Raw genomic sequence first — 25,460 nt, 5'->3', positions numbered from 1 at the left:
TCTTGGTGTTCTCTCCTTATCTGCCTCTTGAGAGTAGGAATTGCAAAGAGGTTTTCTATGTAAGTACTTCTGTCATCCTTAGACACGTTGAAAATACATACATTAGAAGCCTTGGTTTAATTTAAATTCAGTAGTAGTTGAAGGGCCTTATTATATCAGTCTTTCATCCTAAAGAAATCTTTCTGTCATGGATTCTGAGAACTTTTCCTTTCATGGTCTGAAAACTGTCCATTGATTAGGCAGGAGGTATACTGGTGATTAGTGGGGTTTAATTCATACCCTGTTTTTCAGCATCTATATTTTGCTTCTCCTTGTATTAAGGTTTTCTTCTTCCATATGTTTTTATCTTCTGCCTGATTTTTAAATTTTTCCATTAGCTAAGACTACAAAAATCTCACATCTTAGTAGAGTCCAGTCTAGTGATTGAATTTATATATTATGTGTAAATGCTTAATTGCATCAAATATTATAATTACTTGTGCATTTTACATGGAAGCTTTTCAGTGTTATCTGTTTAATGACTGTTTACTGAGGGGGAAACTGAGGCTTAAAGGGATTATATTATTTAAGATCATCAGTAAGTAGAACTGGAATTTAGCACAGCTTTGTCTTCTTATTTTAAATTCCTGTTTATGATATAAATTTTTAAAAGACCTGTACCCCGAATACTTGGGGCAGAATGCTTGGTAAACAGTTGTATATTATAAAATAAAATGCATTTGTATGAAAGCCACCTCCATCTTTGTCAGTCCTGCTTTTGTACCTCTGGTGCAGGAACCTTCATTTACCGTCTTAGTTCTCACACCTTTGGAATGTATGTATTGGCTTTTGCTTTTTTTTTTTTGGTAAATGGGCTTGCATTCTCTCAATAAAAATAGAAGTAAATAGTAAAAAATAAATGCCATTGAATTAGAGTTAAGATTCCCTTCACAGACTTCATCATTTTAAAATTTGGCCCAGAGTGCAGATAGGGGAAAACATGACTTCTTTTTCCTACTCTTTTGAGGTCTGTAAAAAAGTATTGGCAATACTATTATTTTTAAGTTTTGAAGTATTAGTTTAGTGCTTGGCCTTTAAGAAAACCTTTTGTTAGTGTAACGTTTATCATCAGTTAACGTTTAGTAAGTAATCTAACTTCATGGACTTCCACTGTATACAGTTCTATACCTTTTCTGTCCTATACTATGGGCAGAAGATGCAAAACTTAACCAAGGAAGCCCGTTTCTATACTATAATTTAAAGGGTTACCTGATTGATTTTGACGTGAAAGACATGAAAGAAGAAATAATAAAGAGCTTTAAGAAGGATTTTTTAATATTTGCAGAGGATGAATAAGATGTAATGCTTGATAACAGAAGCTTTGTGCGTACTGGAAGACGTTTTATTTAGTTTTTTCCACTTAAAAATTTTGCTTTTAATATAAGTTGTAATGACCTGAGTTTAAAATTTTGTTTACCAAGGATGAAAGGGCTTTTTTATCAATTCATTTTGAATAAATTAAAAACTTCCAGCAAAGAGGAAAATTACCTTCTTTACATTCTTTTTGTGGAAAAGTTTCCCAGTAGAATACATACTGGAAAGAAAGGAAGGTTAAGAAAGGAATGGCTGTGTTAAATTATTTTCTGTTTGTTAGTGGAAATGGCTGAAGTTATTTACTGCTGTTAACTTCTTCCAATGTTTATTTCTTATCTGTATTTATAGTAGAAAATACAGAGTTTTTACAGCAAGCTGCTTTAGAAGAATATGGTCCAGAGCTTCATGTGGCTTTGAGGAGTCGAAGAGATGAATTACATTATTTAAGGAAACTTACCGAACTACTTTTTCCTTATATTTTACCTCCTAAAGCAACAGACTGCAGGTATAAATAAGACTGGAAAATGTCATAGCAATATTTACATACCATGCCATGTGTATATTGCTGTTTTTGATCATAATAGGAATACACTAAAACTTTAGGTTATCCTATGATGTGAAAACTTTTCCATTTAAGAAATATAATTTATCAGGTCTTAAAATGCCATTTTAGGCACTGAACATTCATGATATGTTGTATTGCTAACAGTTTTTTCCTAGAAACTGATCGTGGGAAATCAAAGATAAACATAAAAATTAAGTTTCTTACTATATGTCATTATACTGTGTCACACCGCTGGTGCTCCTTTGAAACGACATCCGTACTGGAACTCATGGCAGAAACAGTGGACAAACTATACGGCTAGTTTGGAAAGGACAGTTAAAGGTCGTTTAGTCCCGCCAGCCTCCCTTGTTCCTGCAAGGGCATGTTTAGATTATTCCATAAAGTTTGTTGCTCTTATCCTTATGGTCCTTAGAGATAAAGACCATGGTTTATTTTATTTATTTACTTTAATTGAATTATGGTTAATTTATAGTACTCTTTTCAGGTAGCATAGTGCTTCAGCATTTTCATATATTATACTTTGTTTAGTGAGAGAAAGTGAAAGTCTTTCAGTCATGTCCAACTCTTTGCGACCCCATCGACTGTATGTAGCCTACCAGCTTCCTCTGTCCATGGGATTTTCCAGGCAAGAATACTGGAGTGGTTACCATTGCCTTCTCCAGGAGGTCGTCCCGACTCAGGGATTGAAGCCAGGTCTCCCGCCATGGAGGCAGACGCTTTGCTGTCTCAGATGCCAGGGAAGCACTCTATTTAGAGTCATGCAGAATCATGGCTGTATTTCCCTGTGCTGCACCGTACATCCAACCATGGCTTATTCTTAGTGGTACACTTTAAATAAATAAAATATTTAGTTTAAAAATGGTTTTATTGATTTAAATATTATAATCACGCAGTAATTATACTACTAAAATTAGTTTTACTTATTAATTTGTTATACTTATATATATAATATATATATAAAATAATATATATGAATATATACTTTAATATTCTGAGGTAGAGTTTTTCTAATGCTCACTCAAGTTCCTCCTACTGAGGAAATGCTTTTTCCCTCTTAATAGTATTCCTTTTAACCAGTTAAGAAATCCAGGTGTGGTCTCTGAACCAGTAGTGTGAGCATTAGTTGGTGGCTTGTTAGAGATGGCAGACTCTCAGGGCAGACCCCAGATGTCCTGGATCATAGTCGTATTAACAAGATTCCTATGTGAGAGCTGATGTAAATCACTAAATATGTACAATATTGTTCTTTTTTCCAGATCGCTGACCTTACTTTTAAGAGAGATTCTCTCTGGTTCGGTGTTCCTCCCTTCTTTGGATTTCCTAGCTGATCCAGTAAGATGTAAAAAATTTTTTTATTTAATTGTGATAAGATGCATATAAAGTAAAATCTACCATCTTAAATTACATGTACAGTTCAATGGTGAGCAACCATCACCATTGCTTGTCTCCAGAACTCCTTTTATCTTACAAAATCGAACTCTGTACCTGTATAAACAGTAATTCTCCATTCCTCCTAGTGCCTGGCAACTCTGCATCCAGACTGTTTTCTGTCTCTATGTACTGGACTACTCTGGTTACCTTAGATTAGTGGAATGATGCAGCATCTGGCTTATTTTACATAGTATAATATCCTCAAGGTTCATGCCTGTTGTAGCATATATCAGAATTCCTTTCCTTTTCAAGGCTGAGTAGTATTTCATTATAGATATATGTCACATTTTGTTCTTTCATCTATTGATGGATAGTTGAATTGCTTTTACTTTCGATCCAGTAAGATTTTGAAGAAGTAGGGATAATTTATAAGCATTTTGAATGCCAAAGTCAGAATAACTTTTCTTTTTCCATTTCCACAAAAGTTGAGAACCTGGTATCGTAGATTTTTTTAAAAGTTCTTCTGTGTTGCATAAGTACAGGTACTTTGCCACTGCTCTGCTTTGTCGTTTTTCCAGAAACGTTCATAATCTGATAGAAGCTTTCAGAATTCAGGGCAGAATACACTAATGAAATTACTTTGATCTGTGTTTATTATTTTCCATTAGGATACTGTGAATCATTTGCTTATCATCTTCATAGATGACAGTCCAGTGAGTATTGAACATGTTATAAAATATTTCAGATTGCATTGAAGTTTGATATATACTTGTAAAATCAAATGACAATTGACTGAATTAATTCTCTCTTCAAAGCCTGAAAAAGCAACTGAACCGCCTTCCCCTTTAGTTCCATTCTTGCAGAAATTTGCAGAACCTAGAAATAAAAAACCATCTGTAAGTATTTTCAGCAATAACTTATTACTTTTGATATAAACAATTTTATCACGTATTTATATAGCTCTAACTTAATCTTCTTCCCATGTTGTATCAAGGTGCTGAAGTTAGAATTGAAGCAAATCAGAGAACAACAAGATCTCTTGTTTCGGTTTATGAACTTCCTGAAACAGGAAGGAGCAGTGCACGTGTTGCAAATTTGTCTGACTGTGGGTGAGGCTTACCTGTGTACTTTACTTAAGCCATTGTTAAACTTTGTCATATATTTGACTGTTTAGATCAGATATGATGTTGTAGTTGCCAGTGTCTACTCCTTTCCACAATGGAACATAATCTATAACTGACTTCAACCAAATCCTCTTAGCAGAGAAAAAAACTACTAAAAATTTAGAGTAATGAAATTGTGTTAAAGACCTGGTCATGAGCATTTTGTCAGTTTTTGTTAAGAATTATTTTGATTAAGTAATCAAGATGTTCTATTTTGACTAGAAGTTCTATAATATCTTGTGCTATTGGATTTTGAGGCACTGTATGGACTCTGAAAAGATTAGTTTTTTTAATGCACATAATTTTTAAAAATATATAATGAAAAAAATTGACGTGTAATTTACACAGCGAAACGAATAGAATTTAAATATACATTTAATTGCTCTAACAAATCTGCACTGCATATAGGCTCCACCTTTACTGAGATCAGGAGCGTTCCCATCACCCTTAGAAGGCCCCCTGAGAGCCCTTCCCAGCGGATTCCCGCCCCCACTCCTGCCAAAGCAGTCACTGGCCTCATTTCTCTCTCCACAGCGTGCTTTTTCCTGCACGGTTTCCTTACATAGATGGGAGCTCATAGTGTGTGCGTTTTGGGCCTCACTTCATTGATTCAGGGTGATGCTTTTTAAGATTGATTCATGTTATTGTGTAGATGAGTAGTTTATTCTTTTTTATTGCAAAGTAGTGTTCTCTTGTGTGAGGGTACCACGTTTTCTGTATTCATTCTCGTAGACGGGTATCTGCACTGCCTCCACTTTGGGGCGGTTATGAGTAAAGCCGCGGCGCGCACTCTTGCACAGGGCTTTCTGTTGGGCATGTGTTTAATAACTGGAAGTAAAATTGCTGTGTCACAAGGTAGATAGATGTTTGATTTTATAAGAAGCAGCTAAATTGTTTTCCAGAGGGTTGTATGTACTGTTTTACTCCACCAACAGTGTAAGAGAGTTCTGGTTGTGCCTCAACTTTATAAAAATTTGGTGGTGTTTATCTTTTTAATTTTAGCCATTTTAGTTGGTATATGGTAGAATTTTGTTGTGCATTTAATTTGCACTTCTTTAATGATTAACAGAGTTGAATAGTTTATCATGTGCTTATTGACCATTTGAATATCTTCGTGGAATTGCTGTCTTTTGCCTGTTTTTTACTGAATTGTTTTTCCTTTTGTCAGAAATTTCAGTAGTTTTTTAAATATTCTAGATATGAGTCTTTTTTTCAGATATAAGTATTATGAAGATTTTCTTTCAGACAATGGCTTGTCTTTATTTTCTAAATAGTGTCTCTTGATGAGCAGAACTTTTAAATTTTCATGAAATTCAATGTACAATTTTTAATTTATGCTTCATGCTTTCTGAGACTTCTGAAAGACTTTTTTAAGCTTTCACCTATCTTAAGTCAAGGTGATATTTACCTGTTTTTGTCTAGGTGTATTATAGTTATTATATTTTACATACAGGTTTGTGATCTATCTTGAAGTAACTTATAGGTTGGTATTAGGTAGGGGTGGAGGTTCATTTTTCCCCTGTATGGATATACAGTTTTTTCAGTATCAATTTTTTGAAGAGATGTTTCATTCCCATCTTGAATTACTTGGGCATCTTTGACAAAGCATTTGACCATATGTGGGTCTGTTTCTGGATTATATTTTCCATTGATCCATATGTCTACTTTTTTGTTCGATACCACAGCCTTGATTACTTTGACTGTGTAGTAACTCTTGCAATCAGGTGGTTTAAGTCTTCCCACTTAGTTCTTTTTAAAGACTGCCCTTAGCTATTTTAAGTTCTTTGCATTTCTATATAAAATTTACAGTCAGACTGACAATCCTACCCCTTCCTCCACACACACAACCTGCTTCAATGTTTTAATTGGGGTGGCATTGAATTTGTAGCTCAACTTGGAGAGTAATGACATGTCAACAGTATTCAGGTTTCCAGTGCATGAATAGGGCGTTTTTTCATTCATTTAATTCTTAATTTCTCTCCATAAAAATGTTTCATAGTTATCACTGTGGGTCTTTATTTTTGGATTTATTTGAATGTGGTATTTAAAATACCTTGTTAAATTGTTTGTTGCTTATATACAGAAATAGAATTGATTTATTGCATACTGACTTTGTATCCTGTGACATTACTAAGTTTATTTATTAGTTCTAGTAGCTTTTTTGTAGATTTCCTTAGCATTTTCTGCATACACAATCATGTCATCTGTGAATATACAGTTTTACTTTTTCCTTTGTGATGTTTACATCTTATTTCTTTTTCTTGCCCCCTATTGTAATGGCTAGGACCTTCAGTGTGATGCTAAATCTAAGTGGTGAGAACTTACATCCTTGCTTTAGAGGGGAATCATTTAGTGTTATACCGTTATGTATAATATTAGCCTGGGGTTTTTTGGTAGATCTCCTTTACTAGATAGAGAATATTTCCTTCTGTTTATTGTTTGCTGAGAATTTTTATCATGAATGAACAGTGGATTTTTAAAGTGCTTTTAGTGCATCTCAGCAACCTATTTAATCACCACATTACTCCTAATTTTCCTTTATTATGGAGTTACAGTGATATCCCCTTTGTTGGTAGTTTGTACTTTCTAGTGGTTTATAAAGTTCTGAAACATTTTTGATTTGCTAAGTTGTAGTGTTCATATTTATTATTTCCTTTCTTCTTACCTTGTGACTAGTTTGTACTTATGGTTTCTTAAGGTGACAGTACTAATGGTTAAGTTGTACACATGTCTTCTTAATATAATCACTTAAAACTATAAATTTCTCTCTATGAGTTGCTATAACCGAATTCTAAGATTTTTGATATGCTGTGCTTTTTATAGTCATTTAGTTTGAAATATTTTAAAATTTTCCTGTGGTTTATCCTTTGACCTTTGGGTTATTTTGAAGTGTATTGCTAAATCTCCAAAATTTGGGGATTTTTGAGATATCTTAGTGTGATTGATCTCTCATTTAATACTGTCCTGATCATACAACATATTCTGTGTGATTTCAGTCCTTTGAACTTGATTGAAACTTGTTTTATGGCCCATCCATATGATCTGTCTGAATATTCCATGTGCATGTGAGAAGAACATCTATTTTGCTGTGTTGGGTGGTGTCCTGTAAATATCATTTAGATTAAATTGATGGCTTGTGTTCACATATTATATATTCTTTCAGATTTCTTAATGGATTTGCTATTTCTCCCTTTATTTATTAACTTTTTTTTCATCTACTGCAAGCTTTATTATTAGGGGCAGAGACATTTAAGATTGTTAATGAATCTATCCTTTTAGCACTATAAAATGCTCTTTATCTCTGGTAATTCTCTGTCTTGAAGTCTACTTTGATATTAACATATAGTTATACTATCTTTACGCTTGAGTTTGCGTTGTATTACCTTTTTCTATATAATTAAAGAATTTAATGTTTATTATAAATACCATAGGGCTGAATACTGCTTTAAAAAATGAGTTTGATAATCTTTATTTTCTAATTGGGGTGTATAGTGCATTTCCACTTACTATAATTATTGCATATTTATTGTTAGGTCTTTGGTCTTGGTGTTTTGTATTTGTTCCATGTATTTTTTTTTTTTAATGTTCTCTTGCCTTTCTTTGAATTATTTGAGCATTTTTCAGTATTTTATCTTCCCTATTAACATTTTCTGGGTTTTTTTTAGTGGGTTGCTCAGTGATCATCAGTGATTACCTTGTGCATCCTTTATTTATCACAGTTTTCATTTAAACATATATTTTACTGTTTCAGAACAGTGTAAGAAGCTCAGTATACCTTGGTTTGTTCCCCTTCTGTCTGATGTGACTGTTACTGTATAGTTTAATTCTGTGTAGGCTATGAAACTCCACAGTACATTGCTTTTTCTTCCTTAAGCAACAGTCTTAACATACACACACATGCACACATATTTTGGCCCTGATAGTTATTGGCATATTTACTTTTTTGGTGGTCTTTTTTTTTTTTTCTGCAGAGCCAGTTTCTGTATCATTTTCCTTCTGCGGAAATAAATATCTTTTATTACATTTCTTACAGCACCATTCTGCTGGAGGTAAATTCTCTTAGCTTTTGTATGTCTGAAAAGGTGTTATTTGTTATTTTGTATTCATTTTAAAAAGATATTTTCATCAAATAAAAAATTTCAGGTTATGGTTTTTTTCTTTCAGCGTTTTATGTCATTCTTTCACTGTCTTTTGAACAGCGCCGTTGTTTCTAAGGAGAAATTAGCTTCCATTCTTATGTTTGTTTCCCTATATATATATCCCTTTCTCCCTGATTTTGCAATTTTCTTTTTGTTTTTGGGTTTTCAGCAATTTAACTGTAATGTGTAGTTTTTAAAAAGTTTATTCCGCTTGGACTTTCCTAGAAATCTTAGATATGTAGGTTGGTGTTTCTCATCATTTTAGAAGATGCTCGGCTGTTATCTCTTCAAATACTGTGCCTGATTTTTTTTCTCTCCTTTCTTTTTGAGACTCCAACTTTATGAATTTGCTATAATTCCAAAGATCTCATATGTTCTGTTCTAGTTTTTTCTTATTCTTTTTTGAAAGAAAAACTCCTTTTCTCTTTGTGTTTCAGTTTGGATAATTAAGAATTAAGGGGTAAGCTCCATATTACCTCTTGTAATAAAAAAGGCAGTCAGTATTTTGGGTTTTTTAATGCTCTCCTCTGTCTCTTTAGAAAAAATTGATTTGTTAAGACTCTGAGCTCTGTCACTAGTCTACAGCTTCCATGATGGAAAGAAATACTGTTTAAAAACATTGACTGGGACTACAAAGAGCCTTAATTTTCACTGTTATTTAGGGAATCAGGTTTCAGAATATTAAAGATCCTTGGTATAAGAAATTAAGCCAATATGTTCCTTAAAGTGAATTTTACAAATATGTTTATTATTCTAAGTTTTAGAAAATTTATGTTGCTAGGCAAATATTTACACATTTTATGTTCGTATATATTATATTTGATTGTTTAGCTTCTGTTTCATCTTAGTAGTTGTTTTATTGCTCCCAATTAAATATTTTTTAAAAACTTAAAATGATGAATAGATTACTCATAATTGCCACTTTTGATATTCATTACAGTTAGACTGAGAGTATAAAGTTTTCACTGAATAGTTCTATTCTATGAAAATCTTTTTTTTTTCTTTCTGAATTTGCTAGAGGAATTCAATGACAGAATTTTACGACCAGAGTTATCAAATGATGAAATGCTATCTCTTCATGAAGAGTTGCAAAAGATTTATAAAACATATTGTTTAGATGAAAGTATTGACAAAATTCGATTTGATCCCTTCATTGTAGAAGAGATTCAAAAAAGTAAGTAAAAGATGAGGATGAGTTCTGTAGTTGTTTTACTCTTTTCATAGTTTTCTGATGTATTCCCTGCTTACTGCAGCAGCTGTGTGAAATACATAGGCAGGCATTATCCCGTTTTACTGACAAGATGAAGCTCTGATAAAGAAACTTGTTCACAGCTCACGTAACTAATACTTGCCAGAGCTGGCGAGGTTGTTCTAATTCTCCATTCTGCTGTGATTTACACCTTGCAGTGGATTTTCTGCAGAACAGTTTTAGTGGTGTTTGCTCTTTCACTGTAATGAGTTCTAAACTAATACATAATGTATTTATGCTTTTCATAAATAATTTTTGCAATATAATTTTTTTAATAGTTGCTGAAGGCCCATATATAGATGTTGTGAAACTTCAAACTATGAGATGTCTTTTTGAAGCATATGAACATGTACTTTCTCTCTTGGAAAATGTGTTTACTCCTATGTTCTGCCACAGTGATGAGGTAAGTCAGAATATTAATGTTGTGTGAAGATTTTTCTTTAAAACTTATTAGTTGCTTTGATATCATTACATGAGTAATTCAAATAATAAACAGGAAAATAAAATATAGTTAATTAAGAAAATGAATGCTGTTTTGCACTACATAATTTAATGGAGATTAGAAAGTGATAATAAAATTATTTCTTAATATCAAAACCATGTTTGTGTATGTGACTAGTAGATTGCTACCTAATTGGTCTATCTGATTTTCCATACATCTGAGTGGCTTTGTAGTGGTGATGGGGAAACCCAATTCTTGTATGTATATTATTTACCTACTTGTGGAAATCAGATGACTTGAATACCTCCATTTGCAATATCTTAATCCTTGCTCTATTTGACTGTGATTGTATTCACTTGATTTAAGTAATATTTTCTTTAAACTCGAAAGTAGTAAGGTAAAATAGCGTATTTCAATATCAAGTACTGGTTTAATAAATCATAATTATGTTTTAAGTATTTTAGACAACTTTTAAGAGGTGCAGAATCACCAACACGCAATTCAAAATTCAACAGGTAGGTATATCCAATCGTATATGTGGTTGTTGCTTTGTTTTTTTTTTGGTTCTTTTTTATGCTAATCATTCTGTGATAGCATCATTATCTTTATTAGCTATTTTTCTTTGAATATGTGGTTTCATTGCTGTGTAAGTAAACAAGATACTTTACTCAGGAATTGTAGAGCCATATTACATACAGTAATGTAAAAATGCCAGACATTATTTTAGAAAAATTTAACAAGATGCACATCATTGCTTTGTTAATCTTATAACTAACACATATTAGTGCTGGATTACCTGCTTTATTGGAAACTGTGGACTGCATGCATAATTGAAATCCACAGATAAGTGCATTTTAGAGAGTAGTTTGTTTTTTCCCAGAGAGTGATGTTTATTAGAGTACCCACTGGTTACAAATGTGGAAGGGTTTTTCTCTGTTTCCCTTCTTGGCTTTCTGGAAACGTAGATGTGCAGTTAAATGACTTAATAAAGGCAGTGTAAGAGAGGTGCTCTATCCATTTATAAATTGGATAATTAATGTCTTTATTTGTTCCTTACATTGTATATGTACAGAATTGACAGAGATATCAAATATGTAAATCTATAGAATTGATATTCACATTGCTCTCAACATCTTCCAGTTTGTCTATGTGTATGCTCTCATGTCAAACTCTTTGCAAGCCCATGGACTGTAGCTCAAAGTCTCCTTTGTCCATGGGTTTTTGCAGGGAAGAATACTGGAGAGGGTAGCCATTCCCTTCTCCAGGAAATCTTCCTGATCCGGGTGTTGAACCCAGGCTCCTGCATTGCAGGCAGGTTCTTTTCCATCTGAGCCACCAGGGAAGCCCAGTTTGTTGGAGCAATAGTAATAAACCTAGTAAATTATAAAAAAATATAAAATATATGTTATAAATATATATTTTATTATATTTATACATTTTATTTATATATATTACTATATATTTATATATTATATACTATATAATATAAAATAATATATTTTTATAAATATATATTTATATTATATATATATTTATTTATAATCTCATTTTATATTATGTAATTTTAATTATATATAATACAGTATTTTATATACATTTATAATATATTTATAAATATTTATGTATTTATTTATATTCATGTTTTACATATAATTATATATATATTATATTTATATATGTATTAAACATAAATTATAAATATATTTATAAATATTTATAAATATATTTTATATATAAAATATATTTATATATTTTATTTTAATATATTTTATATTATATAGAATATAATAAAATATAATCTAATAATAAACATAAATAAATTGGAGATGTGATGCAAAGAGAGAAGTAGATAGGTCAGAAAATGGAGTTTTAAAAATAGTATAATGAAAAATGTGAAAACCTAAGCCATGGGGAGACTGTATTACATATTTTGACAAAACTAAGGGTTGTAGAAATATATAGATTTGAATTTTTTTGAATGTTAAATATTAATTTTTACATAATGTGCCAATATATGTAATATACATGTAATAATTTTTCTGAAGGGTTGCCCCAGTACTCAGTTGTGTCCGACTCTCTGTGACCCGTGTGTCTCAGATGGACGGAACCTGTGCCTCTTGTGTCTCCTGCATTGGCAGGTGGATTCTTTACCACTAGCTGCCACCTGAAAGGTGGGACATAGCTTTCTGAAATGTGGGACATAATGCTTATGATTCTTTGTTAAAGTGTTACTCCTTTACTTTTCCCTAAGAACTTATGTATTGCAACTGTGCAATAGTTAATTTATATAACACAAATTCCATGCATACTGTTTAAAATAGCATTCTTTATCCAATCCACACAGGGCTTCCCACATGGCTCAGTGGTAGAGAAGTCACCTGGCAATGCAGGAGATGTGGGTCCTTCCCTGGGTGGGGAAGATCCCCTGGAGAAGGAAATGACAACCAATTCCAATATTCCTGCCTGGGAAATCCCATGGACAGAGAAGCCTGGTGGGCTACAGTCCATGGGGTTGCAAAGAGTCAGACACGACTGAGCGGCTTTTTAAAATATTATTTATTTATTTATTTATTTTTATATATGGACTTAGGATGTTTGGAGTCTCACACTGATAGTGAAACTCCTCTATTGGATTCCTTAAGAGAAAGTGGTTCTTTGATCTTCTAAGCTTGCTGAATAGCTAAATGTAAGTCAGGGTCATAACCTCAGAAATGGAAAGCTTCCTTTGCCCCTTTGAGAACACCTAGGTGTCTTCAAAATATTGAGGCTCTAATTTTGCTGACTTAGCATATAAACTTAATAGGAAGAAAATGTGGGTTGTTTTCATTCTGGGTAATGGTTATGGCTTTAGAAAGTACGTTTTTCTTTATATTAACCTGACTCTGACATTATCCGTCTTGTCACGACTCTGCTCCAGGGATGCCCAATTATTCATTTACCTTTTGTAGAATAAGTAAAATACTTTCTTAACATTCTTTCACTGAAAATTTAGAATAGCATTACTAATTAGCTGTTAGATGACTGAAAATATGTAAAATATTCATACATTTTATGCCTACGTTAAAAGCAGGTGACCAAGCACTAATATATATTAATTGTGAGATTAGCAAGGCATTGGTGTGTATCTTGTTAAATTTTCCTGAATGTTTAGGCATTTTCACATTTATTATTATATTTACATTTTAAAAGCAAAATTTTAATGCATGTTAATGTTATTCTGTTTCATTCTATACTTAGAGCATAACTTAAAAAATATTTAAGGCTGGATCTTTTGTTAACTTTGCTTCTTAGCTTAAGACATATTTTAAAAAATATTCAAACTAAAAATGTGTTGAGCTTGCACCCATAGACATGAATTCCATGTTAGAAAATACACGTTTGTTTTGTCTGCCAAGTTTTTGGTGGCTTAGTCTCTGAATATTTTCCACTGTATTAAACAAATAGTTTGCCTAAATGAGGGCAAAAAATACAGAATTATTTTGTGACATACTGAGTTTTTAAATTTTTTAAATTATCTAGAATTCAGACTCCACTCCCCCAAAAGAGCCATTGTGTTTTATTTTTCTTTCCTTTATCATGTTATTCCTAAGAATGCCTTTCCTTTGTCAAGATGAATGTTATCCATCAGTGTAACTTTTAAAACTTGAATTTTGTTTTATTGTTCTAAAGTGAAACTTGTTTAATGTCTGGGCTTTCTCTTTATCTTTTCCTTATATAATTTCACATATCTGTTATTGCAGAGGTAGCCTAAGTTTGGATGATTTTCGGTAAGTCTTGAGACAGCATGTGATTCTTTTCTGTATAAATTATATGTTTAATTCCAAAACATACACCCAAAACAACCTAAGTAAAAAGGGGAAAAAAAAAAGAAAAGAAACACTATGCAACTACTGCCTTTATATCAGCTATTTGGGATATCTCTTAAAATTAACCTCTACTTTGATTCTAGATGTCTCATTTTGGAAATAACATGATATATATCATTATAAAATAAAAATGTCAGTGTAAAAATAAAATGAAAAAGCCAGTATTCAGCTTTTAAAGCTGTTGACTCATTTTTTTAAATGGTATTGATCTTGCTAAATTACATTTAGACTTACTTGTGTTTAAAGAACTTTTTTTTTAAAGCAAGTAGTACAGTTTTTTCAGTATTTCTGGGCTTCATCACAAGTGAGATATTTAAAAAGTATAGTTCAAAAAGTCCAAATTGTTTTATGATCTATTTAGTTTCTAAAGACTAGCAAAATCTATCTAGATTCTGGAGATTATAATATTATATCAATATTTTCATATTTGTTTTTGACATTTCTTTCAGAAAGTTGTGTTTACAATTTTGGATTTTTTAAAAAAACAAATTGTATGCTTGTTTAAAATAATATTCTAGCTTAAGTATCCTTTTTACAACTACTACAGCTTATTATTAGAGTTTTTCCAGTTTTAAAATAAGTTTGATTCACTTCTTCACTTCTTGAATGTGTATAAAATGTACATATCACTCATATACCTAGTGCATTTGAAACTTGATCAGTTTACTTGAATTTCTTTAATTGTTGCATTATTTTTATAAGTACATTTTCTTACATGAATAGTAGCTATTAATTAAGTTAAGCCGTTCAAAACCAACTTTCTTGAATTATAAAACAGTCATTTTTTATTTGGAGGTCTGTTATAAGGGCAGTGTTACATAGTGAGCATGACTTTTAAATTGGATAAAAGTTATGTTTTTATTTATTGAAATACAAGCAGTAGGCTGTAATGAATGAAATTTTTGCTGCTTTTTGGCATATTTTTGTTGTTGCTTTTCAGCTATTTCTGCTTTTAGAAATTCACTTTTGAAAAAAATTGCAAAACCATTATTTAATATGTAAGACAGAGCAGGCTTCTTCCTTAGGCTACATTTGCTTTTATCTTTTATGTTCATTGCTAGCCTTTACCTTGGCATTTTATTTCTTGTCTTGTTATTACTTTGAAATAATGTAAGGTACATTTTATACTTCATTCTTCTTTTGAGTATCATTTATGTGATTATAAAGTTGAAATTTGCTTAAAAATTTTCAGCCATTTTCAGAATTTTTTTGTTCCACCTAAAAATGAGGTACTAAGAAAGTTTGCTAGTCTTTTTGTTTTTCTGTTACACTGAATTATTTCAGAAGTACATTAGCAGGTGGATTCTTTTACCACTGCACCACCTGCGTGGGTACAGTTTGAATGGTATAGTCTATTTTAAACATTGGTCTGACCATATTTTTTAACCTATTATTTCAAAAGCTGAATGGCAGTTAGAAATATTGGGGAAAAAATTAATAAATAAATAACAAAAGCAAAAAAAAAAGAAGAAGTATGTACCGCTAGAGGGCTCTCATCTTTTTTACTTTGTAGTTCAGTTACTATTCTAAGGTAAAAGAGTAGGTAAATTTCAAATGTTTGTTAATACGTATTGTCCCATTTATTCATCCCCTCAAATTTAAACTTTAAATATACTGTTACTTTTGATTATGAAGATAGAGACTTAATCTATGACTGAGAACTCCAAAAAGTTATGTTTAGCCATACCTTCAGTTTACCCTTTTTGCAACTATTTTTATTATTGTTTACAGTAAGCTGGGCTGTTGTGATAATGTAGTAACTTGCCATATTCTTGATACATTTTTGTTTCATATTTAGGAGCACACAGAAGAGAGGAGAATCATTTGGAATTAGCCGAATAGGCAGCAAGATTAAAGGCGTCTTCAAGAGCACTACAATGGAGGGAGCTATGTTGCCTAACTATGGTTTAGCTGAAGGTGAAGACGACTTTGTAAGTAAGAATTTTTCAATTTGATGTATATATAACCTCAGACTTAAAAATAGCATAAAAAGTTGGATGTGCTTACTTGTTATTTTCCCTCTTTTTTAATCTTACTTCTTACTTCAGACTTCATCTGTATTTTCCATCCATGGTGCTAATCTAATTTAAAAATTTCTGAGCATTGAGTTTACTGCTTACTAAGGCCAGAATGGTTTCTGTTACAGTGATAATTCTTCTAATAGTCAAACAATTTATCATATTTTGATTATGCCTTTACTTCACATCCTGATCTTACCTCTTCCTAACCATATTAGCCAGGCATTTGGAGTTGTGTTAATACACAAACTGTGATACGCAAACTGTGATCTGTGGATCAGCATGATCAGCATTACCTAAGAGCTTGTTACCAGAGCAGACAGAATCTCAGGCTTCATCCTAGACCTACTGAGTCATAATTTATATTTTAACAAGATTCCAGCTGATTTTTAAGCACATTATACCCTCCATGCTATTTCTCTGTATCTTTTCATGTGATGCCTTGCTTGAGATGCCTCCTCCCTCCCCTTGATTTACCTGGAAAATTCATATGCATCTTTCAGAATCCAGCTGCTTCCCATAAACCTTACTGGGTCCTCAAGCAGAACTGAACACTCCCTCCTTTGTTGCTCCTATTAGATTATGTGTTAAAATATATACCACATTGTGTTTGAAATCATAATTTTTTTTTTCTTCCCGACACCATAGTTTATAAGGAGGTAGCCTTGTAGCCTTGTCCCTAAAAGGCCAAAACCAACACTTACTATTTTTATAGTTCCATTTTTTAGGCCTAGAACACTTTTGATTTTAACAGAGCATTAAGAAGTCTTCCTAAGATCACTAACAGTCTTCTTAGGGATGACAGAGAATCATTTTAGGACAAAACAGAAAAGGGGATCATTGCCAGGGAACTTTGTGGGGGAGGAAAAGAGTTTACTTAGAAGAGAGGTATGGGAAGAGAATACAACCCAGGGTGAAGGTAGGGAGCTAGAATTCTGGAAAGAAATACCTCTCACTACTGGTTTACTCTGACTAGACTATTCAGTATTCTCTTAAGTGCTACAAGATTCATTTCCTTTAAAAAAGTGTGTTCAAGATGATTGTGTTTTGTCTGTAAAATTTGCCCCCTTTAACATGAATCAGAGATATCTAGGTGACCAGATATTATTACGTGTCAATTCAGAGGTTCTCTTCCAATTTAATGAAGTACATTTTTTTCCTTTCTTTCTACATGTATATTTCTAGAACATGTGTAACACTGCTTTCTTTTAAAAATAATATTTCTTCAAAAATATTTTAAAGAATTATTTATTTTAAACATTCATATGATTAAAATTTTTGAAGCCAGGAGATGCAGAAAACAATTCTATAGAGATAGGTTGCTTTCAGACCTTTTTCCAATTACATTATTTAATGCTGCAGTGAATGTATTTTGCTTGTGCCTTTTTCGCAGTTTAAAAAATTATTTAGAATAAATACTTTCTTTAAGTTCCCAGAAATGGGATTACTTGATCGAAACTGTTTTATGGCTTGTTATAAATACGTATTGCCAAAATGCTTTACAAAAGGTTCGTACCAGCTGTATCCAGGTACAATATATTTCCAGCTTGTCTGTGCAATTTCTGTCAGTGGTTATTATCACAAAATTATGCATTTCTAAATGAAAGATATCAGTACAATAATTTTCTACTTGTTATCACCAAAGTTAAATATTTTTCTATATTTGTGTATCTTTAATCTTTCCCAGTAATTGCTGATGTATCTGTTTTCTGTTGAATTTTCATATACACCTGATATAACAAAACATGAAGTCGATTCTAGTAACTTGCTAGTTTTAGTTTCTTATCTTTACATTTTCAGTAGAAAAGTTGATATCACTTAATTTTAAAAGTATTACAAATTATAGGCTTTATAGGGGCACATTGCTTTATAGTTGTATCTCGTATGCTGTAGGTGTAAAGGTCCTGGAAATATTAAATTTTTTCTGATGATTTTTCTTTCAGATTGAAGAAGGTATCGTTGTAATGGAAGATGATTCTCCAGTGGAAGCTGTGAACACGCCTAATACCCCTCGAAACCTTGCTGCGTGGAAAATCAGCATTCCATACGTGGACTTCTTTGAAGATACTTCCTCTGAAAGGAAGGAGAAAAAGGAGAGAATACCAGTGTTTTGTATTGATGTTGAAAGAAATGATAGAAGAGCAGGTATTATTATTATTAATGCATATAGCACTATATATTAAACCAATTTAGTTAAGACAGCATCTCTCCTTCATTGTTGGGGCATATAGTAATTGATAAGAATATGATCAAACACAACTTATGAGTGTTCTTCATGTTTTGCTGTCTTTTTTCTTTTGATTTCAGCCGTGGCTTGCAGCAGAGACAGGGATAAACAGCCTCCATAGCGGGATAAATAGTCACCACCCTGGGCTTTATCCCAGAGAGGAGACAGTCTGTATAAGTAAAAACACATCAAAAGTGAGCACATTTTGGGAATGGGAGCAGAAAGCTATAAAGTTTATCTCAGGAAGAGGGAACAGTCTATGAGGAAAGAAGGAAAAAATTTCATGGTACTGTTAGGAAATGGGTTTGAGAGAGGAGTGGAGAAGTGATTATTATTTCCAGTTACTTGGATAGTATGAAGGTAGGTCAGTGCTAATAATTCCCCTTATTTATTTTTTAAAAAGTTGAGGATAGGGTTTTTGCTAAGACTGTGTCTCTGCCCTTCTTACTTACCTCAGTATGGTGCATTTATCCTTTGTTGTGGAGAAGCAGTTCTTCTGGTTTTTAGATCTTTTTCAGAGGGAGATGACCCACATGTAGCTGTAGACTTGGCTTGTCATCTGTTGGAGGTACTGAATCTGGCATCCCCTGTGCTGCCATCTTGGACCTCCCCCCCAGTATAAATAAGTTTATGTAAGCATGTAGTAACCTTTCTCTCCTTTTGAAAGTTTTATATGTGATATACTTTAAAATATTTTGGGAATTTACTTTTGTTTCTGCCCTTTGCACAACTGTCTTTTGTTGTTTTTTTTTTTTTGCTTTATTTTTTAAAATTTGGCTTAATTCAACATAAAATTGAAATGAAGTTATCTTAAAACTTGTATTCTAAGATAATTTTTGTCAGCTGTGCTGCAGACTTTTACTAAAAATATAGTGTGCCCTTGGGAAGCCATGCCCTATGAAGGATAAAAAAGGTGTATCGTTTAAATGCTGCATTGATTTTATATGTATAAGTGAAAAGTGAAAGTGATAGTCGCTCGTTTGTGTCCGACTCTAGCCTGCCAGGCTCCTCTGTCCATGGAATTCTCCAGGCAAGAATCCTGGAGTGGATAGCCTTTTCCTTCACCAGGGGATCTTCCCGACCCAGGGATGGAACCCAGTTCTCCTTCGTTGCAGGCAGTTTCTTTACTGTCTGAGCTACCAGGGAAGCCCAGGGAGAATGCTGTGAGCAGGATGTATAGCAGAATGCTGATTTCAGGGTTTTAAACACCAAAACTGAATGTAATATAGATCTTCTAAGATGAGTATTCAAGAAGAAAAGCAGTATCTGCTTGATAGGTTGTGACTGTATCAGGTTGGTTTTTCTGAATATAAGTGTTAGTTCTGAGTTATTGTGGGTTTAGTTAACTCAGTCCATTGCATTTCCAGGTTTATGCTTGAATGACATGAGTTGCTCATAATTGCTGTTAACATTTTTGGGGTCCTTGCTCTGTGCTGTGCGCCTTACAGAAAGCTCTGTAGGTGGATTATTTAACGTAATAGGTACAATTCTTTTTATTATAAGCAAACTAAAGCACAGTGTCGTTTAGTTGCTAAGTCGTGTCTGATTCTTTTGCAACCCCGTGGACTGTAGCCCGCCAGGCTTCTCTGTCCATGGTATTTCCCAGGCAAGAATACAGGAGTGGGTTGTCATTTCCTTCTCCAGGGAATCTTCCTGGATCTAGGATCAAACCTGGATGTCTTGCACTGTAGCTGGATTCTTTACCAACTGAGCCACCAGGGAAGAACAGTGAGGTTAAGTGTTCAAATTTACATAGTCAGTAAATGGGGGAATTGGGATTGAAATAGGACTCATTCTTTAAACCATTATTTTGTGCTGTCCAGTTTTTGAGTCACGAGTCACATGTGGCAGTTAAAATTAAATTAATATTAAAAATTCAGTTTCTTTTACACTAGCCACATTTCAAGTGGTCAATAGCAATAAGTGACTAATAGCTATGATGTTAGTACAGATAATATAGAACATTTTCAGAAATGCAGAAAGTTCTATTGATAGTGCTGTTCTGTACAGTATTAGTTCTTGACAGTTGGTGTTTGAGAGCTCCAAAATTGATTATGAATTTTTATTAAATACATAATTTTTGTGACATTTAAAAATTAAGCATAATTGCATGCTTTTTTGAAGTTGATAAATTCTCTTGATAATGTTGTAGGAAAAAATGTATATGTTATTTTGATAACCTCATAAATAGCTGAAATTTATCAGGCTCTTCTAGGACAAAATATATTAATAATGTGAAGCCAAGAAATAATAATTTATTATTATTATTCTCTTTGGCCTGGCATGGCATGCAGGATCTTAGTTCATTGACCAGGGATTGAACCCATGCTCTCTGCAGGTGAAGCAGAGAGTCCTAACTATTGGACCCCCAGGGAATTCCCAAGAAATAATAAATTATTAAGACTGGGATAATTTCTAGCTTTGTATACTTACTGTTATAAATAGTACATTCTTTTAATAGTAGTTTGTAAAATTGCTTATTTCTCAGTGTGTGTGCATTCATTTTACAGTTGGGCATGAGCCTGAACATTGGTCTGTCTATAGAAGATATCTTGAATTCTATGTACTTGAATCAAAACTAACAGAATTTCATGGTATGTTGTCCTTTTTGTATAAAACATTACATTTCAACATTAGCTTTCCTGAAAGCCACTGAGCCAGCTTTCTAAAGCTACTTTCTAATTTTAAGTAATTGTACTGAGGAAATGTAGCTGTGACACTGTGTACACTACTGGTGATAATAGGAGTGTGCTGTTTTTATCCTGTTTCTGCTGTTTATATTTTTAAAGTTTTTACAATGAAAATTTATTGCTTTTCAAATAACAGTGATGCTAAAATTTAAGACAGTGGTAGAGAATTTAAAGCAGGCATTTTAGAGCTGCCATCTGTTCTTTTGCCATATTCCTCTGTGGTAAATGTGTTTGCTATGCAACCTAGCAAGTATTTTGGTTTCACTCTTAGATTTAGATACGGGAAAAAAAAAAAAACCAAAACCTTATAGTTACATGTTTTAAAAACATATAGCTCAATCAGAAAAGTAGAACACTCTTTCTTTTCAGTTCTTCCTCTTCTCAGTTTGTTTTGTTGTTGTTGTTTTTTAATATTTACAATTTTATTTGACTGCTCCTAGTCTTAGTCGTGGCATGTGGGATATAGTTCCTTGACCAGGGATCGAAACTGGGCCTCCTGCATTAGGATCAATGAGTCTTAGCCTCTCAGGGAAATCTCTTAGTCTGTCTTCTCTGTCCACTTATTGGAGTTAATATTAGGCTTATAGTCATGAAGTATTTCCAGTTGTTTTATATGTGAATTGGTGTGTTTGAATTGTGTATTTGGAGTCTTTTTATTTTAGAAAAGTTCTGTGGCGTGTACCCTGATCCAAATTCAGGTTGGTTCTGAAAACTGTACCCTGCTAAAGGAATAAAACCTACAATAAGGAGATTATAGAAAGAAACTGTACCCTGCTAAAAGAGTAAAACCCACAACAAGGAGGTTATAGAAAGATAAAAAACAAAGTGTCCCGCTCCTTGCCTTTTCCCTGGGTTTTGAGTCTGTACTTGTCCTTACGTGGTTTTCTCTGCCATTGTCCATCTGACACAGTGCTATCCTTCTTTTGGTCTTTCTCTGAGACTTTTCTTTTAGATTTAGAGTTGAGTAAAGATCGTTTATCTCCATAATTTAAAATCCTAGATCAACCAAAGTTGATTGTTTCCCAACAGTATTTTTCCTTTTTGGTACTAAAATTTTCAAAGTTGACCCTATCTGAGAAAACATGTTCATGGTTTTTAAATTTTGTTTTTAAGTTTATATAGCATTGGCAAAATGCTGCATCTCCCCCCATGAGATAGTGGATATTTTTTTAGCAGGATTTTGTCTAATAAAATCCCATCAATTTAAAAATAATCTCATGATAATTTTTGGAAGCTTTTTTGCTGGTGTAGATGGCTAAGTAGATCTTTGTCAACAACAAGTGATAATATTGTGGATATTAATAAACTCAAGTTCTTTGGTCTTGTCTTCTGACTTTTGAAATCAGGTCTCTAACTTTGTCAAAATTATTTAAGGGATAATGCCCACATCTCTACAAGGCAGCATTGTGAATCTGAACTTGCCACTGTAAACTATAAGGTTTTTAAAATAATAGCAGGGTATAGTAATAACTTTCATATATATTAATTTCAGGCACATTTCCTGATGCTCAGCTTCCTTCTAAGAGGATCATTGGCCCTAAAAATTATGAGTTCTTAAAGTCTAAGAGAGAAGAGTTCCAGGAGTATCTGCAGGTATGGCACCAACTTAATTTAAAACATCCTCTAGTTTGTCTGTTTTCTGCTTTGCCTCACAAGTAACCTGTCAATGTGGATTTCTAGAATTCTTTTATTAAAAAAATTTTTTCCCATGTAGAAATGAATTATTGTCAAGAGTGTGCTTTTTAAAAAAAGATGGATAACCAGTGAAATACCAGTTATTTTCTTAGAGGAAATAAGTCTTATATTGTTGTTGTGGGAAGTTAAAGAGGGAGAGAGAGAAAGAGAGTGAGAGAGAGGAAGAAAGAAAAAGTTTGATGTAAAAGAGTAAATGCATTCTAAGAATACTAGGTTGTTTTTGTTATTTTTTTCTTAGTTTTTGTTTGATTTTTGTGCTTAGCACTTTCTGAACTCTGGAATTTTCCCCTCCTATTTTATTTCTCAACTTTGTTGTTGTTGTTGGAATCATAGATGTTTTTCCAGCTACTTGGAATCTTCTGACTCTCTACCATTCACCACTTGGAATTGAATTCCGTTTTTCTCAGTGTGTACATTGTGTTGTATAAACAATGTAATTGATATTTCCATTATTGGTACCGTCTGCTTTAAAGTTACTTACTTGAGACTTGGCTAAAATTAAAGACCATTTTTCTTTAATCCAGTGATTAAGACCAAAGAATGGATGATTTTGTTTTATTTTAAAAAATCTCCTTTATTTGAACATGCAGTTTTGTAATTTTAATTCTTAAGTTAAATTTGGATGCCTTTTAGTAACCATAAAAAGGACTTTTTTTAAAGGGGTATTTACATTTTATTTTCTGTATTTGAACCAATGAATACTTCAATCCAGAAAGTATTTTTTATTTAATTTTTTGGTGGTAGGAAAATTAAAATATGAAATATGCATTAACTACTGTATGCACATACTGAACACAGCATGTGCTAGTGTTAGCCTGTTTCTTTGTTGATATCATTAGCCTGTTGTTTGAACCAACTAATTCTTTCTAAGAACAAGAGAAACTCTTTCTAGAAGAAATACTTTCCAGTAATATGGAGTTAAATGTTGCAGTACTGGTATTTCATTTATATAGATTTCTGCTCATAGAGTTTTGTAACTGTTTCATAGTTACAGAACTGAATATTAGGTCAGACTGGGTTAAATTTGGCTTTAAAACGTCAGTTTTAAAGAAAATAGTGTTGCAAGAAGATCAGACAACAGAGTCCAAGTTATTTCACATTTCCACATTTAGTTCTTTGCAAAACCCTTTATACCAACTTCCTTTAATTATCAAGAAAGATGTATGATATTGTAATACTTGTACCATAGTTGAGAAACTGAGAAATAATATTAGCTAATGTTTAATCTTCTTTCCTGTGTGTCAGGTACTGAGTTAAAATGCTTTATCTAACAATACTAGAAGTAAGTAGTGTTACCTTCATTCTACACCTCAGGAAACTGACTCTTAGGCAATATAGGAACTCCTCTCGGGACACCTACTGAGCAAAGGAAGAGCAGAATTCAAACCCTTTCATGTCTGACTGTAGGGTTAGGGGTAAGACTGTAGGGGTCTTACCTGCTCTGTGGTCATCTTTTTATAAATGTGTCTTGTTATTCTGAATATAAAACAGCTTTTGAAGATTTAAAATTGTTCTTGGTTTAAAAAATCATTTTAATGTCATTTTCGTGACTCTTCTAGATTTTTAAAACTGTTTCCCTCCCCCCCCTCCTTTTTTTTCTCTGTTTTTGTTCATCAAGAAACTTCTGCAACATCCAGAATTGAGTAATAGCCAACTTCTGGCAGATTTTCTTTCTCCCAATGGTGGGGAAACACAGTTTCTTGATAAGATACTACCAGATGTAAATCTTGGTAAGTCAATTTAAAGAATCATATAGAGGATGATAAACTGTAAAGACAAAAAGCAGCATTTTCAGGTTAATTTTGAAAAGTAATTTATATAGTGCAGCTCTGTATGAAGCTCTGAAGGACTTCTTATATACTATTAATGGGAATATAAATTGGAAAACCACTTGTAACTTTTTAAAAATGGAGTATAGTCTATAAAAATACTGAATGATTGTGTTGTACATTTGAAAGTAATATAATATTGTAAATCAATGAAAAATAATTGTAAATATCATAAAGTCAGTTAAAGGAAAAAGGAAAACCACTTGGGAAACCAGTTTGGTATAAGATTGAATGATCTAGCAGTTCGTCTCTGAGATATACTCTAGAAAATCTTATATTTATATTTAAGAATGTTCTTAGCAGCATTGTTTATGGTATTGGGTTGGCCAAAACTGAAAATAATACAAATGTTTATCAGCAATAGAGTAGAGGGATAAATTATAGTAGCTTCACAAAATGAATACTTAGAGCAATGAATACCTATAGCATGTAGCTGCTTGGAATGGTGTGGGTAAAAGCAAAGTCACAAAATAATGTATGCAGCATGATTCCTTTATAAAGTTTAATTCAGACTAAGCAATAAAATAAGCTGGAAAAGTTTGGATAAAAGTGTTAAAGATCATAATGGAAGAAAAGCAATATTTCTAATTATATTTTGTATAGTGTCATTTTTAAGTATGTGCTTTAAAGCTGTGCTTTGTCATTTAGTCATTTGTCGTTAGACAAATTTCCTGTGTCTCCTGCATTGCAGGCAGATTCTTTACCTACTGAGCCATTGGGGAAGCCCCATTTTAAGAGAGTGTGTGCATGTGTGTGTGTACATATACACACACACACACACACATATATATATAAAACCTAAGGAATAAATTAAATATTACAAGTGAGCCAATTTGGCTTTCATCTAGATCTC

The 25,460-nt window shown here is 32.6% G+C and overlaps 1 protein-coding gene across 10 annotated transcripts in view; it reads left to right on the top strand.

Annotated features, from left to right (window-relative positions):
- SNX14 (sorting nexin 14) overlaps window positions 1-25,460 on the top strand; it is a 64,560-nt gene that overhangs the window by 24,138 nt on the left and 14,962 nt on the right. For 4 of the 10 annotated variants that reach the window (XM_043439402.1, XM_043439399.1, XM_043439405.1 and 1 more), the window contains 14 exons: window positions 1,702-1,858; window positions 3,175-3,250; window positions 3,958-4,002; window positions 4,105-4,185; window positions 4,284-4,398; window positions 9,610-9,765; window positions 10,119-10,243; window positions 10,739-10,797; window positions 14,023-14,049; window positions 15,947-16,079; window positions 18,110-18,311; window positions 20,904-20,987; window positions 22,576-22,676; window positions 24,397-24,508. In XM_043439402.1, coding sequence (XP_043295337.1) covers window positions 1,702-1,858; window positions 3,175-3,250; window positions 3,958-4,002; window positions 4,105-4,185; window positions 4,284-4,398; window positions 9,610-9,765; window positions 10,119-10,243; window positions 10,739-10,797; window positions 14,023-14,049; window positions 15,947-16,079; window positions 18,110-18,311; window positions 20,904-20,987; window positions 22,576-22,676; window positions 24,397-24,508 — 1,473 coding nt within the window. Of the gene's footprint in view, window positions 1-1,701; window positions 1,859-3,174; window positions 3,251-3,957; window positions 4,003-4,104; window positions 4,186-4,283; window positions 4,399-9,609; window positions 9,766-10,118; window positions 10,244-10,738; window positions 10,798-14,022; window positions 14,050-15,946; window positions 16,080-18,109; window positions 18,312-20,903; window positions 20,988-22,575; window positions 22,677-24,396; window positions 24,509-25,460 lie in introns of those variants that run through there. The other 6 variants (XM_043439403.1, XM_043439400.1, XM_043439407.1 and 3 more) reach the window with 3 other exon arrangements.

This window comes from Cervus canadensis, chromosome 20, assembly GCF_019320065.1.
Source record: "Cervus canadensis isolate Bull #8, Minnesota chromosome 20, ASM1932006v1, whole genome shotgun sequence".
In the NCBI taxonomy this organism is placed as follows: Eukaryota; Metazoa; Chordata; class Mammalia; order Artiodactyla; family Cervidae; genus Cervus; species Cervus canadensis.
The sequence above is the reverse complement of the archived record's forward strand: the minus strand, read 5'-3'. Positions and strand labels throughout refer to the sequence as shown.